This window comes from Lepisosteus platostomus, chromosome 12, assembly GCF_059453375.1.
Source record: "Lepisosteus platostomus isolate fLepPlt1 chromosome 12, fLepPlt1.hap1, whole genome shotgun sequence".
Taxonomy (NCBI): domain Eukaryota; kingdom Metazoa; phylum Chordata; class Actinopteri; order Semionotiformes; family Lepisosteidae; genus Lepisosteus; species Lepisosteus platostomus.
In genome coordinates this window covers 17,273,214-17,286,680 of record NC_142622.1, presented here as the reverse complement: position 1 = coordinate 17,286,680, position 13,467 = coordinate 17,273,214, and the positions used below count along the sequence as shown (strand labels likewise).

The 13,467-nt window shown below is 39.7% G+C and overlaps 2 protein-coding genes across 3 annotated transcripts; both read right to left on the bottom strand.

Annotated features, from left to right (window-relative positions):
* Window positions 1-2,803: 2,803 nt before the first annotated feature.
* uqcrb (ubiquinol-cytochrome c reductase binding protein) lies at window positions 2,804-6,494 on the bottom strand. Its single transcript, XM_088601207.1, has 4 exons — window positions 6,342-6,494; window positions 5,139-5,210; window positions 3,886-4,052; window positions 2,804-3,521 (listed from the first exon to the last, which is right to left on the bottom strand). The coding sequence occupies exons 1-4, from the start codon at window positions 6,358-6,360 to the stop codon at window positions 3,444-3,446; spliced, it is 336 nt and encodes a 111-aa protein (XP_088457333.1). The 5' UTR covers window positions 6,361-6,494; the 3' UTR covers window positions 2,804-3,443.
* Window positions 6,495-6,825: 331 nt separating this feature from the next.
* On the bottom strand, window positions 6,826-13,447 carry mterf3 (mitochondrial transcription termination factor 3). Of its 2 annotated transcripts, none has more exons than XM_088601206.1 (8): window positions 13,303-13,447; window positions 12,052-12,350; window positions 11,378-11,530; window positions 9,936-10,125; window positions 9,109-9,256; window positions 8,377-8,448; window positions 8,116-8,277; window positions 6,826-7,715 (listed from the first exon to the last, which is right to left on the bottom strand). In XM_088601206.1, the coding sequence occupies exons 1-8, from the start codon at window positions 13,305-13,307 to the stop codon at window positions 7,521-7,523; spliced, it is 1,224 nt and encodes a 407-aa protein (XP_088457332.1). In that variant the 5' UTR covers window positions 13,308-13,447; the 3' UTR covers window positions 6,826-7,520. The 2 variants fall into 2 exon arrangements, with proteins under 2 accessions (XP_088457332.1, XP_088457331.1); XM_088601205.1 differs by having other exon boundaries at window positions 13,400-13,435.
* Window positions 13,448-13,467: the final 20 nt, after the last annotated feature.

Here is a 13,467-nt window from a genome sequence, read left to right as displayed (position 1 = left end):
ACGGGGATTTTAATCAATAACAACGAGTTGTGGTAGTAAACCGAAAACCCTTTCCACTACTGCACACTGCCACCTAGAGAGACAATGCGATTCTTCACAAAAATTCCCTTTTTCTTCGTTAGGGCCTCATTTCACGGGAATGGGAAATCTCTGGGTGCGGTTACAAAGTGTAGCCGCTAGGTGCCTATACTCTAAATTACATTTCAGCAGGCTTTCCAGGGCAATAAATTAATAAAGGCCCTGGAAAATTAAGGCATCGCATTCCAGTGCGGATTCAGCCACTAGTTTGAATTAGCGAGGATGTATCGCAGCTGAGTTCAACACAACCCCCTTTTTAAAGGAGTGGCTTAGGAACAACTGGCTAGGTTTTGTTGCAAAGAGGGCAAGGGTTGAAAAGTTTGTTGAACAAGGGCTAAGGGTTGTTTTAGATCCCTGCATGTTACTAGTGTGTAGGATACAGTTCTTTAACTGTGAGGAGTTAATACCTAGGAGAGAACAGTATGCTCTTTGCTGCCTTGGGTTAGGAAAGGGTTACTCTGCTATATTCTACAGCCAGTGCTGTGGAAAGGAACTAGAGAGTCTACATATAAACAATTTCCAAAAATGAGGGGTACTAGCAGAAGGAAGTAACAGTGCTGAGCACTTTTTTGAATTTGAGAATCTACCTACAACCAAAATCTCTTAATATATAGGAATGATTGCTTTTAAATGATGTGTAGTGGTAAAAATCTGATTTTTCTCTAATGTCTACTTAAGAACTGCCCCAACTATAGGTATAATAAATAAGCTCTTTTTAAACCAAGGTGCTGTGTTGCTTTTGTAATAAGACATAGCTACCTAGTGTGCTACATACTTGTAGGACATTTGGCCTCCTAGAATTAAAGTAATTGTTGATTGAAATATGGGATAACTGAATAATTATACATGAAATGTATATGTTTCTCAGAAGTAATACCCAACTAATGTTGCAATATCAAATGTATTAATATGAAAAGAGCACTTTTGTCCATGTATGAGGATATGATTTAGAGTTTATCTGTACATATAATTTACTAAAGTTGTTTTTAAGTAAACAACCTAGAAAGTGTTTTTTTTTTTTTATCCACTAGTCAACAAACTTATCCATGATGTGATATTTGATTATGTTCCACAAATCTCAAATGTAAATCTATGGACTGAGAAGAAATTTAAAGAATACCCTTTAACTGCTCACAGAGATATTAATCATCTTTAAACACAACACTCTTTTGCTGCAGCTTTATTTTCAAGTATAGTAGTGTTATTTAGCTTGAATTGAATACATTTTGGTATAAGAATTACATCCAAACATCCAAAAAAGCAGCCTGATCTACTCAATACCAAGGGCAGATCTCATCCATATGTACAGTTCTGAACCATGTCTGTGAGAATTATATAAATGTTGTACATGAATATTTTTTTCCATATGTGCATGATCTCGTGCCTACATTCTTGTCTCAACTTCATTTTAGAAAGACACTTACCTTCTTTAATTTTTTTCTCCTGATTCCTCTTGGGCTGCAAGTGCAACCATAATTTTAGTTCTTTGGCTTTCTTTAGTAGGTCATTATTCTTCATATACAGTACATCTGTTGAGGTTATGACTTATCTAGAGAGAGAGTCCTCTGGTTGTGTGTGAAAGAGGAGCTACAGTACAGCTGATGCTGAATATGCTGATTTAAACTGACTGCACCTTCTGTAGCTTTTAAACTCTTATTCACCTACTTCACATGTAACAGGAAAGAAAATAGTGTTGCAAATGCCCGCAACCCTGTAATGGATAAAGTGAAAATGGATGGATACATTTTCTGGAACGCGAATACTATAGTTATAGCTTATGTACTTTCACAAAAAGGTGTCAATTTGTTTTAAGCCCTGTCCCCAGCAATACAAGCTTGTGCAGTGAGACTTTGCAACTTGCCAATCACATGAAAGCTTATTAGGTGCACTTTTAGCCAATGAGGTCTAGGTGGAACAATGCCTAATCAGATCACCTTTAAAAAGGCCTTCATTCAAAGCTTAGGTCACTGCAAGAAAAAGGCCACACAGTCAGTTTTCTGTGCATTCCATAATACCTTAAATGTCACCAGAAGCAAGGGAATGGGCCATTGGCATACTGCAAGCAGGCATGTCATGTGCCAGCATTTCCAGACACTATGGAGTAAGCCGCTCCATAGTTTAAGCAGACCGGCAGGTCCATCTGAGAGATCATTTCAGATCTGCAACCTGTACTGCTGCTGCTGACAAGACAGTGAGGTTCCATGTTGCTGGCCTTAGAGCAAGGGAACCTGTCAGAGGCCCTCTGCTCACACCTCTTAGATAACATACTTGATCCTCTTCACAGATAAGTCACTCTTCAGCCTGTTTTGCACGGACGGGAAGGACAGAGTGTGAAGGAGGAGGTGTTGTGGTTGTTTTTTTCCATCAGTATATTAGTAAACACTTCCCTGTACAAAGAATGACTTTCTTTGTGGCAGAAAAACAGTTAAAACAAATAATTCTGAAGTGTTTTTCAATATTGGGAGCTTAAAATTATTCTCACACAACAAAACAGGTCAAAGAAGGAAACACTTCAACTACAACAGACATCCCCTCAAACTCTTAAAAGAAATACCTCTATACAGTACATCAGAAATGTTGTAATAACAGATTTGATAACTTAGTATTTCACTTTAAGTTCTCATCTTCACTTACTGATTGGTAAGTTGGAACTAAGAGCCAGCCTGTTCATTATAAACCACATATATAAAACTTGAATGTCCACAAAGTCATACACACAAGAAAATACACTGACAAAGATTTAATTGACACTTTTTCTTCATTCCAGAGTGCAGTCGACAGTATTAATGTTACCTACCATTTCCTCAATGAATAATACCACATTTCTAGTAGACACATTTTTCCAAAAGTGATGTGCTAGATAAAGCATATTGAAGAAACCATGTGCATTATTTTTCCTTCAATGCCCTGTGTACGCAGTCCTCCACAAACTTTAGTAACGTGGTAGGCCTGGAACTGGACTGAAAGTGGCATGGCTAATCTCACAGCTCAATGGCTTTATCTTTTACCGAGTAAGTGGAGATTTACAAAAGGTTTTCCCCAAACATCAAAGTAATTTCATCAATCAATCATAATTGAAAGTAATTTCATCAATCAATCATTATTTAAACCCAAACTGCGAATCACAAGTAGTACAAGAAGTCATCCGATATTATTTTACTGGATGTATTGAAGTTTTAATCATATTTGTCCAGCATTAGTAAAGACATATAATCTCACTGAATTAAAAAAAAAACATTATGGTAGCATGACAATTAGAGCAACTCTAAGAAAGCAAAACTTTATTAATAACAGCTCCTGCGAGAGTCGCAATTCAATATTACAACAGGAAAAAGATGGCCAAGAGTCACTGCCTCTGCTTCCCTTTACTTCTTAGACCACTCCTCCTTCTCCTTCCGCTCTCGAACGACCTCCTTCAGGTATGGCTCCAGGTAATACACTTCCTGCAGAAAAGAGTTTCGGCAATTCATGAACTCTTCCCTGGCCGATAGGTTGAACCTTTTTACATAAAAAATCCACAAGACATAAGAGATGGAGTGTACCACAATGGACAAAACTCATACCATAATTAGGCTTAAGATTCTGCTTATCCACCCAGCCATATGCCAGAGCTTACAAGGTGGTATAACTCAGGTTATTCACACCTTGTGGTTGGGTGAATAAGAATAGCATTCTGATTAGAAAAAGCTTACATATACCATGAGGGTTGCTGATGACAGCAGATTATCAGGTTGCATTTACACTGACGGTTTTCTTTCCTAACAAAAACTGTCACAATATTATTATTCTGTACTGCATGTGGCTCACCTCCTCATACTTAGTCCACTGATCTTGAGGCAGAACCTGCTGCTTCATTGACAGGTCAAGAGCTCTCTTGATGCGGAACATTCTGTCATTGTATACTTGTTCTGGGAGTCGCCTTAGAGCCTCCTTCACGTCACTGTCCTCATAAATGGTGTCATCCCTCATTAGCCCTATAACGAAAGGACGGAGAAGCACAACTCTCAGATTTATTACGTGTAAAGTTCTTAAAAGAGCTGATAAACCATCTATGTTTTTATTTTCATTCCAGCTGAGCTCTTTACATAAATCAATCTCCACCCGAACCAACAAGAATGGTATTCTATGGTTACATAAGAAACGGAACAGAAAAGGCACCTTCCAACAGGTTTAGGAACAGAAAATAATGAAATAGTTCATATGACTTATTATTGTGTTTATTAACGGTTAAATTATTTAACTGGGTGCTTAGGTGGAAGCAAACCAGCAGGCGCGGCCGTCACCCCGATCAGGACCGGAACCCCTGCCATACAGTCAAGAAGGCAGTACAAGTATCTTTCTGCTTAATGCTGTTGAAAAGAATTGTATTCGGTAAAATGTAAGTGCACCGCATTTTAAAACAAAAAGTTGTAACTTACAATTAAGTAGTAACACCCATTCCCATGGGAAGATGAACTGCATGGAATGGTGTGACTGATTTACTTCCCAGCACTTTCCATGCTTTAAAGTCTTTCTAGGCAATTTTCTTTACGGAAAGGTCAGCAAAACTGAACTTTTTCCTTCCGGAAATGGCGATACAAAACAATACAAATGTTTGTTGGTAAATGAAATCCAACTAATTTAATTGACAATCCTGAAGAGCAGTCAAGAGTATCTGCCTCATTTTACTCCTTAACATGTGAGAGTTCATCTACAAAACAAAAATCTATCAATCTACAAATCGCAAAATCTCGAACATTTTCCAAATCTGGTGTGGTTGAGTCACAAAACAGACAGAATCAAGGATGATCCGCATATGCCAAAGTGTTTTTAAGCACGTCTGTCTGATTTACTCAGAACTTCATATTAAAATAAAATGAGGCACTAATGCTTCCAGAACAAAAACCTCAAGATCAGATTGCAAACATCAACAGCTAATTTACTACATAACTATCTTCAGTACAGTTCTGAATGCCCATCATTCATTTCAGTACTACTTATTTTGCACTAAAACAGATAGGAGAGTGTGCATATGTGTATGCACAACTGTAAATCTTCCACTACCTCATGCCTTCACTTACCAAGCTTGTTGAATCCTGCAGCATTGTAGTACCACTTGCGGAATCTGAACAACAACCGGCTTGTTGCTGAAACTGAACAGTAAAAAGTATGTCAGACACTCCTCGAGCTTGTGACCTTTCTCTGGACCTCTGGATAACGAGTTAAGCTTCATTAATTGTAGGATACTATAGAAAACCAGCTGTATTTCAGACACTGATCTCTGGTCTAAGTCTTTAGTGTCATGAATATTTCTGCTTGCCATTCCCCCTATTTTGCAACGTCAGCAAATTTTGCTTGCTAACTACACCTAAATCACTGAATAGATCAGGAAGATGAAACAGCCCTAAAACCCATCTCTGAGTTATACCACTGCATAACTGTATAAGGTTAAGCCCCCTAAAATAATGTCCTGTTCAGGAACACATTACTGTTTTAATGTGAGAATTAATATAGGCTTATATTTCTGGACAATAAGCAGCAGGTTATGGAGCTTTTGGAACAAAAGATACATTTAACTTGTTTTTTTACTTTAAATGTAAGAAAACAGCCTGAGCAGAACCCTATATTATTTCCTGCAGAGAATTAAAAAGTTGCCACAAAACATACGACTACACAGTAAATTAGAATTAGAGTAAATTCCCACTTAAAAAACACAGTATATCTGAAATATGCGATGGGATGCCCAGTCATTGGAAGTGTAGATTTCAGTACAAATCATAGTTACTGACAAATATTACGAAGCCGAGTCATGGCATCATTTCAAAACGATTTAAAAGGGAAAAAATCTAAATGAATCATCTAAATTAATCGTCTCTTTGACATAATGTAAATTCAAATTGAACATATTCTATAAAGTAATTATTAAAATGCTCCACCACAGAAATGTAGCACGCAGTTAATCCCAAGAGCGTCAAGGTCAGAGCCGATATCAAACTATGGAATACGCGGCCCTTATTATTCAGAAAGCACGAACGATATTAAAATTAAGGAAAAAATGCGTAAACCATGATAATTTACTTAAGACAGGAGATACTGCCGCTTGCAATTGCCTGTCTCTCCAGGGACATAGAGGACACTCGAAATACAATCGACAGAGACAAATATCAGCAAACATGAAGGGCGAAGACATTTGCACTTGTTGAAACACTCAAATAGCCCTTCTGTGAAAGGTATACGCGTGCAACAAACTGACAGGTAAATGTATAAATGTCATTTTTGCTCACCCGGTGCCCTCGCCGCCATCTTTACTAGAGAAGGAACCGCGGAATTGTGGGTAATTATGACGAACGGTCAAGCGCGTTCTGGAACGGTACTCACAAATCACGTGGTGTTCACAGGCCGCACCATAGAAGTTCTTTCTTTGCCCAGATTGGCTCTCTACTACAATTCAGTTATGTACCCAGCTCATCCAAAGAAAAAAAATCCTCCATTTATAGAACACATTTTCTCCAAAAGTACTTCACCCACCACTGAAGCGCACAACAGATTAGATGATAAAGTGAGAAATTGATTTATCATTTGTCACCGCTGCCTCCCAAAGAATGCGATATCTCTAAAGCTAGAAATCCGTTTCTAGCTTTCAAGCTTTCAAAAACATGACAACGGTCATTAAAAAAAAAAAATTATCTAGATGAATTTAACCGCATGAAGATATTGTAACCACAGGGGTGCACGGCGAAAGTAAAAATGCGCTCTCTCGTTCTGCAGTTTTACACAGATGTTTATCTTTTAATTGCAAAACAGCATAGAATAAACTCAACCACAAAAAATAAAATATACAACTGAGTAAAGAAACATGACACAAAAACTAGAGACATCAAAAAATGGTTAGGGGTTTCTATTATTTTTGTGAAAGTTCATTGTAATAAACATTTCTGATTTTTGGTATGTTATTTAAAGGATTGTGGGGATCCTCTGTGTAAAACATTGTCTCCCCGTTTTTGGTCTTGAATAGTGTTGAATAGCCTTAAACCTACTTTCCATTTGTGAAAACATATTGGTACCCTAGGTTAATTGGCTTCTGGCTAAAACTGGCTATGGTGCAAGTGTGTCTGTACTGTATGTGTGTGTACCCTGTGATAGGCTAGCATCCAGGGTGTATCCTGCCTCATGTCTGCTGCTTGCTGGTCTAGGCTCTAGCTGTATTGGATGCTTAGAAAATAGATGGATTGTTGGAGTCTAATGTGAACTCCCAAGCTTCACCTCCTCCACTGAAGCCAGATTGTGAGAAAAGACAGATGCATATAATATCCTGGAACATGGCACTACTAGTAACCAGACAAGCACCATGGGCCAAATGATCTCCTCTAATCTGTAGCCTTTCTCATGTGAAGACATATACCTAGATGAGTGTAACTGGATGTGAAAGAAGGGAAGGACGGCTAAATAAAAGTATTTTGCAGTTAAAGTGTCCTTTGAAACATTTCAAAGTCCTCCAGTGATGCCATGGCAACCGCTGTGCAGAACTCCTCATCAGGGAGAGAGACCAGCCTGTCCAATGAGACATAGTTGGGTTCAGTAGGATCATACTGGGCTCTGCCCAGCTGTTTCAGGAACAAATGTCTCTCTTTGATTCTCAGCAGTTTAGCGTTAAAAACCTAAAAAAGACATACAAAAATTAAAACTCAAGTCTTCAACAATAGATAGAACGATAAAAATGAATGAGGCTTTTGGGTGTGTGTACTTCATTGCTCATACTCCTGTGCATACTGTACCTTATGAGCTTGTCATCAGACAATATCATTATTTTATTGTAACCCAAGTGCAAAAAAAGCCCAAATATGCAAAATAAAGTTCACCTGAAAAGAAGCCGTGCTGTGCAAGTCCAATTATATTGAACAATGCATAGATTTGCACATACTCCTGTATATAGCATAAATCAAGTCATCAGAAAACTTCTAGTCTGTAACTTAAAATCTCTTGCAATCTTTTACCCACAATACTAAATAGTATTCCTTAGAAAAATAGTACATTTTAATATTCTACTGTCCAGGTTACCTGAGGGAATTTGACAATCAGCGAATGAGGAATTCCCATTGTGTTATGTAGGTAGTCAAAGATTCCTGTAAGTTTCTTCTTGTTAGCTGTTAAAAGCTTCGGAACTCTGGTAACAATGTGTTGAATTTCATTTTCCTGAAACCCCAACTCGATTTTGCACACCTGCATAAAACAAAAAGTGATTCATAGATTAGGAATGTCGACCAAGGAAGGTTCAGAACATGTAACAGGCCACCATCAACTGGTTTAGACGCGTCTTACTTTGAGGTTTTCTTTCACTGGCTCCAAACTCCCACACAATAACCGTGGAAGACGGGTTACAAGATCCCGTGTCTGAAAAGCATGAAAAATGTAAATGTAAGAAATAATAGACAATTAACACAACTCCACCTGAGACCAATCGCGTACATCTCTGAGGATCTGTCCTTGAACAATAGGGGACGATGTGGGACCACACCCTGGACAGCACACAAGTCCATAGCAATGTACTGTACTGTGCACAATTATTCAGTGAAGTCTCTTCCCAACAATGACGTGATAACATTAAGTGTTAAATGTCTCAGTCCTTTTCTATGTAGTAAAGGAATTCTACACTTCCCTGTGCCCTATAAGCAGATGGTTGAAAGGCCACACCTGTGCCAAATTCAACCTCAACTGTGTGTAAGCAACTTCTAAAAATTAAACATCAAAAAGGTCAAAGACTCATCAGAACTTCAAACTTCTAGAGCACAGATTTTAATCTAAATAAAGCATGAATTTAACTGTTCACAATATACCTCAGTGCAATACTGTAGATTTCCAACATGAGAAATCTGTCAATCCCTTTAACCTAAACGAACACGTTGTACACACACCGAGAAAAATGGTTTATGGGAGGGCTGTTTTCACCCAGTTCAAAAGAAGGTGTGCTTTGGGTGAGGTTTTTTCTTGCCCGTGAACTCAATATTGATACGAGACGGGTCACATTTTTGTGGTCCTGTACACACATCCCACCTTCTGCACGTTCAGCCCAAGCTGTTTCTGGAAGAAGCCCAACCTGTTGTCCAACCTTTCCACACTGAAGTTCAACAGAAAAGGCGCCTCAGACACCATTCTAGCAATCGCTTCGCTGCTGAACTTCTTGACCTTCAGGTATGATACCCTTGAAAGAATTTGAACAGAAACAACATTTTCAGAGCAGTGCTATCACAAAACAATGATAGTGCGTGCACAACGTAAGAGCAGAACTTTTAAAGACGTTTTAAGCGGAAGCTTTCTTAGGTTTTACAGTTCTCTGATCTGTATTTCTGTTCACGTTTCCTGACACTGTTTGATGTTTGAAACATTTGATTACATCTCTTAAGAATTAGGTGCTACATTTCTTTTTTGTTTCAGTGCATATGCTGTAAGAAAACCAGTTTTTAGAGTGTGACGAAGTAGTCCCTCTAATTTGTTGATACACTGTTACACAATAAAATGCCCTCGTGTGCCTAGAGTAGAGGAGCCACATCACAGAGAATGGCCGTGTTTAAAAAAAATCACACCCTTAATGGAGAATAGGAAACATATTTCAAGGTGTTATCCTTAATTTGGAAAAACAAAACAATCAAATACATTTAAAAAACTGGGATGGAAGTTATTTTGCAGGCTCCCAACAATAATACATTTTTATATAACCATGTGCTTGGGCACCCTCTTGTCACACAGAAGCTTTGGACACTGAAGAAGCCAGATTTCCATATCTTCATCTTTTTGAGGTTTCAAGGCTGGCAGCAGCTGTTTAGGCCCTGCACCTCACTAGCTGGTCTTAAGCGGGCTGTTTATTTCTCGGCAAGGCCTACCTCGCCTGCAGCTTCTCCATGCTCTCTGTGAGGATGAAGGGGTTCTTTGTGAGGAAGGGCCCAAGTTTTGTTTCCTCCACGCCCACTTCTTTGAGAAACAGCAGCCTTTCCTTCACATCGGCGTCGAAATCCAAGCGCAGCAGCATGTTCGCGACATTCGGGCGCTGCTCCAGTTTGGAAAGGTCAACACCTAAACAAGGAACAAAAAAAATTATTTCATCGACGTTTACTGGCAGTTTATGGGTATGTGATAAGTTGTAAAGAAAACTACACTTTATAGCTTCTGACAACCATAGTTTGTCAGTGGCTGCTACAGATGGAATCTTATTATTTGTAAGGTATTACAAGAATTCAAGTGAACACACATTTCTGCAGTAAATAACTAGTGAAATGTTGGAGGCATTCTTTCTTAAGGTACTCTTTCCTTACCTTCAGCTGTAAGTACTGAAGCTCAGAAAAAAATGCTACGCTCTTTCAAAAGCTGTTATGGCTATTTATGTCCTTTTCGTTTTCCATTTTCACTGTATACACAATTTCCTAAACATAATTTTAAAACCTCCCTATTAAACCAACAACCACAGCTCTCCACACAAAATAGCCATCTCTACAATGTTGATAAAGAGAGAAGTAAACTTGCACCTGGAATTCAACAAACTTCTGCAAGGAGTAAAATTACCGTCATGTTCTTGCAAAAGCATGAGGCTGTATGGCAGTACTTTTAGGAAGCTCCCTACTCTTAAAGAATTTTGGCTAATGGAAATTCGCAGACATAAAAGAAACATGCTCTCCAGCGCACCAACTGGACAAAAATGGCTTATGGCAGAGCTGCATGGCTGCTGAAACAATGTGTTTCCCACAGTGAAAAGCAATCATCATTGTACCAGCAAAAAGCTGAACTGATGTTGTTAACTAAAGCAGTGAGTTCAGATCACTTTATTGGGCATATACAATTTCTTGTATTAGGAATTTGTCTTTTCACATACCCCAGCTTGCTCTCCATGAGACACACAGACAGGGAGGGAAGCCTGGGGTCAGAGCACAGGGTCAGCCATTTATATGGCGCCCCTGGAGCAGCTGGGGTTAAGGGCCTTGCTCAGTGGCCCAGTGGAGTAGCATTCCTCTGCCAGCCGCGGGATATGAACCGGCAGCCTTCCAGCCACAGGCGCAGATCCTTAACCAAAGAGCAACTGCTCCACCCAGAAATGAGGTACAGAAATTACGTATAGGAGTCAACTGTTATACAGCAGTGATAATGCCAGCAATAGGAGCAAGATACAATAAAGAACAGCATTGCAGCTTTTCTGCCTATTAATAGCAATGGAATGGAGAAACAGGTTATGAAACGCGCTTTAGAGCTCTGCGGGTATCTTCTTGTAATGTCTTTCAGAAAGACCCAGTAATCCCTCCCCTGGCCCCCGTTAAAAGTCCGACACTTCCAGTACCCAGGAGAACAAGTTTGCTGAGCGTCTCAGATTGGTCCACATAGTCCCTCAGCGTGACGGACACCGCAGGCAGCACCGGGTGCACACTGATCTGCACGGCGTCGTCCTCGCTCAGCTCCGCGAACGGAGACAGGGGCGGGGCCGCCTCCAGTTCTAAACGGGGAAAAGAACGCCGGGTCAGCCGTTCGGCACGGACTACATCCACAGGGCTCCACGTCACCCTGAGCAATGACATCGTCACAGCCACAGGACAGGTTTACTGCAGGCTACTGTCCTACGTTGAAGTCACCGCTGAGAAGACCTAGCAAACGTCAAGAGCACAATCAGCACAATAAGTGCTGGGCTAAAATCTAGAGACCGAGAGGGAATAAATCACACCACGTTCATCCAAATTCGTTTTCATTGATAATGCTTAACGGCATATGATGTTGTGCTGCCGTTTCATTGATAAATTATTAATGACTGGTAATATTAAGTGCTTTCGTTTTTCCTGCACAAACACGTTTCAAAAACGAATAAACGCTTAACACAAAAAAACACAAAATACTTGTCTATATTAATAAATAAATGATGTTTAAAGATGAGTAGTTTTGCGTTCTATTTGTTTTGAAAGTTCATTAATACACTGATATGGCGTGTCCCGGTCTATTGGGTTACGAATTGACTGTATTTACCCACGCACTGACTCTTGGGGATTGAATTCGGCTTCACTTCTCCCTGGTGGTGACTGTGGTTAAAAGGAACCAACAAGTTTCCCACGGAACTTGCTACAGCCTCGTTCCCGCTGTTGGGCTGCGCTGTGGTACAGAGCCTATGACCTCTGAACCTCCACCGCCCAGAGCTGAAGGCACTGTCCTGTAGAACAGGGGTCTGCCCAGCCCTTGTGCTGCGCAGCCCCGATGAAAGACTTCTCATCTGCAGAGCCAAACATCTTCGGCAGAGTTGCAGACTCGCAAAAACCATAACGCAATTCCTGGAAAAGACAACACATGTGGGATTGATAAAATATTTAATCACAGGGTGGCTGTAAAAAAAAAATAACGTGGTTACACATTACTCAAAGGAAATCGACGTTTTGGGAAATGATGGCAACCAATTGCAGCCCAGTTTCATTTCACTCTCACTCTGTGCTGTAAGAATCTAAACAGGGTTTATGAAACTATTGGCAATGAACGAGGTGAAGGAAGAAAACCCCAATCTATCCAAAAGTGTAGTGAAGGGAAAAATCTGTCGGTGACGAGTAGCGATCCAGTACGGATCTCGAGAGTGACCCTGCAGCCAGTACAGGTGTTCAAGGTGTTTCTTCAAGAACAGTACAACTGCACATCGGCACTAAAAGGTTTCAGGGTGTGCGCAGCTGCTCAGAAACCCTTTTTACTAAGAAAGGTCATCAAAACAATTATTGAACCTGTTTGTAATTCTTTACAAATACATTTTTGAAGAACTGATTCCAGTAATGCCAACATCGGCCTCATCGCCTTGACATTTTGGAGACGTTCTTGGCGCCATCTATAGAAGTGAGCGTTCATTACATGCAATCACCCCGGCAAACTATTTCGTTTTTCATTTTTAAACACCGACGCATCAGCATTTAAAACACACCTTTTCAAACTAAACAGCAGCAGAAACCCGTAATTATTACTAGATATAAATACATGTTTTTCATGGCTGCATTCCAGTAGTTTACCATTTATTCCCATTTCAACCACTGATCTTTGGTTTTAACAATCTGTAAGTCGCACGACTTTCAGGCACAGTAAAATCAACAGAAACGCATTACATTAACTGACATTTGCACCATTAAAGAGTCAGCATTTCAGCTGGAATGCATAGGTGAAAAACTATTAAGACTAACATCTTGAAAATCTGAACGATATTACTTTTAAAAGCATACATTTAAGTCATAAACAACGGTCACAACTTACAACATCAGATCAGCGCAATGGAATGTCAGCGTACAACATTCAAATTACTATTAAATCATTCCTAGGTTATTCAATAAAAACAAAAAACATGGCCTACTCGGTTGTACGTATCTGCTTTTGATCAACTTCACCCACGTGTGCTCTCTGACTCTTCCGGGCGGAAGA

What these genes read in the sequence shown, in the direction of transcription:
- uqcrb (XM_088601207.1), bottom strand. An exon ending in TGCAGGATTCAACAAGCTTG is followed by an intron (nt 4,053 to 5,138) that starts GTAAGTGAAGGC and finishes CTTTCGTTATAG; the next exon opens with GGCTAATGAGGGATGACACC. An exon ending in AGTGGACTAAGTATGAGGAG is followed by an intron (nt 3,522 to 3,885) that starts GTGAGCCACATG and finishes TCTTTTCTGCAG; the next exon opens with GAAGTGTATTACCTGGAGCC.
- mterf3 (XM_088601206.1), bottom strand. An exon ending in CCCCAAGAGTCAGTGCGTGG is followed by an intron (nt 11,531 to 12,051) that starts GTAAATACAGTC and finishes TTCCCCGTTTAG; the next exon opens with AACTGGAGGCGGCCCCGCCC. An exon ending in ATGGAGAAGCTGCAGGCGAG is followed by an intron (nt 9,257 to 9,935) that starts GTAGGCCTTGCC and finishes AATTCTTTCAAG; the next exon opens with GGTATCATACCTGAAGGTCA.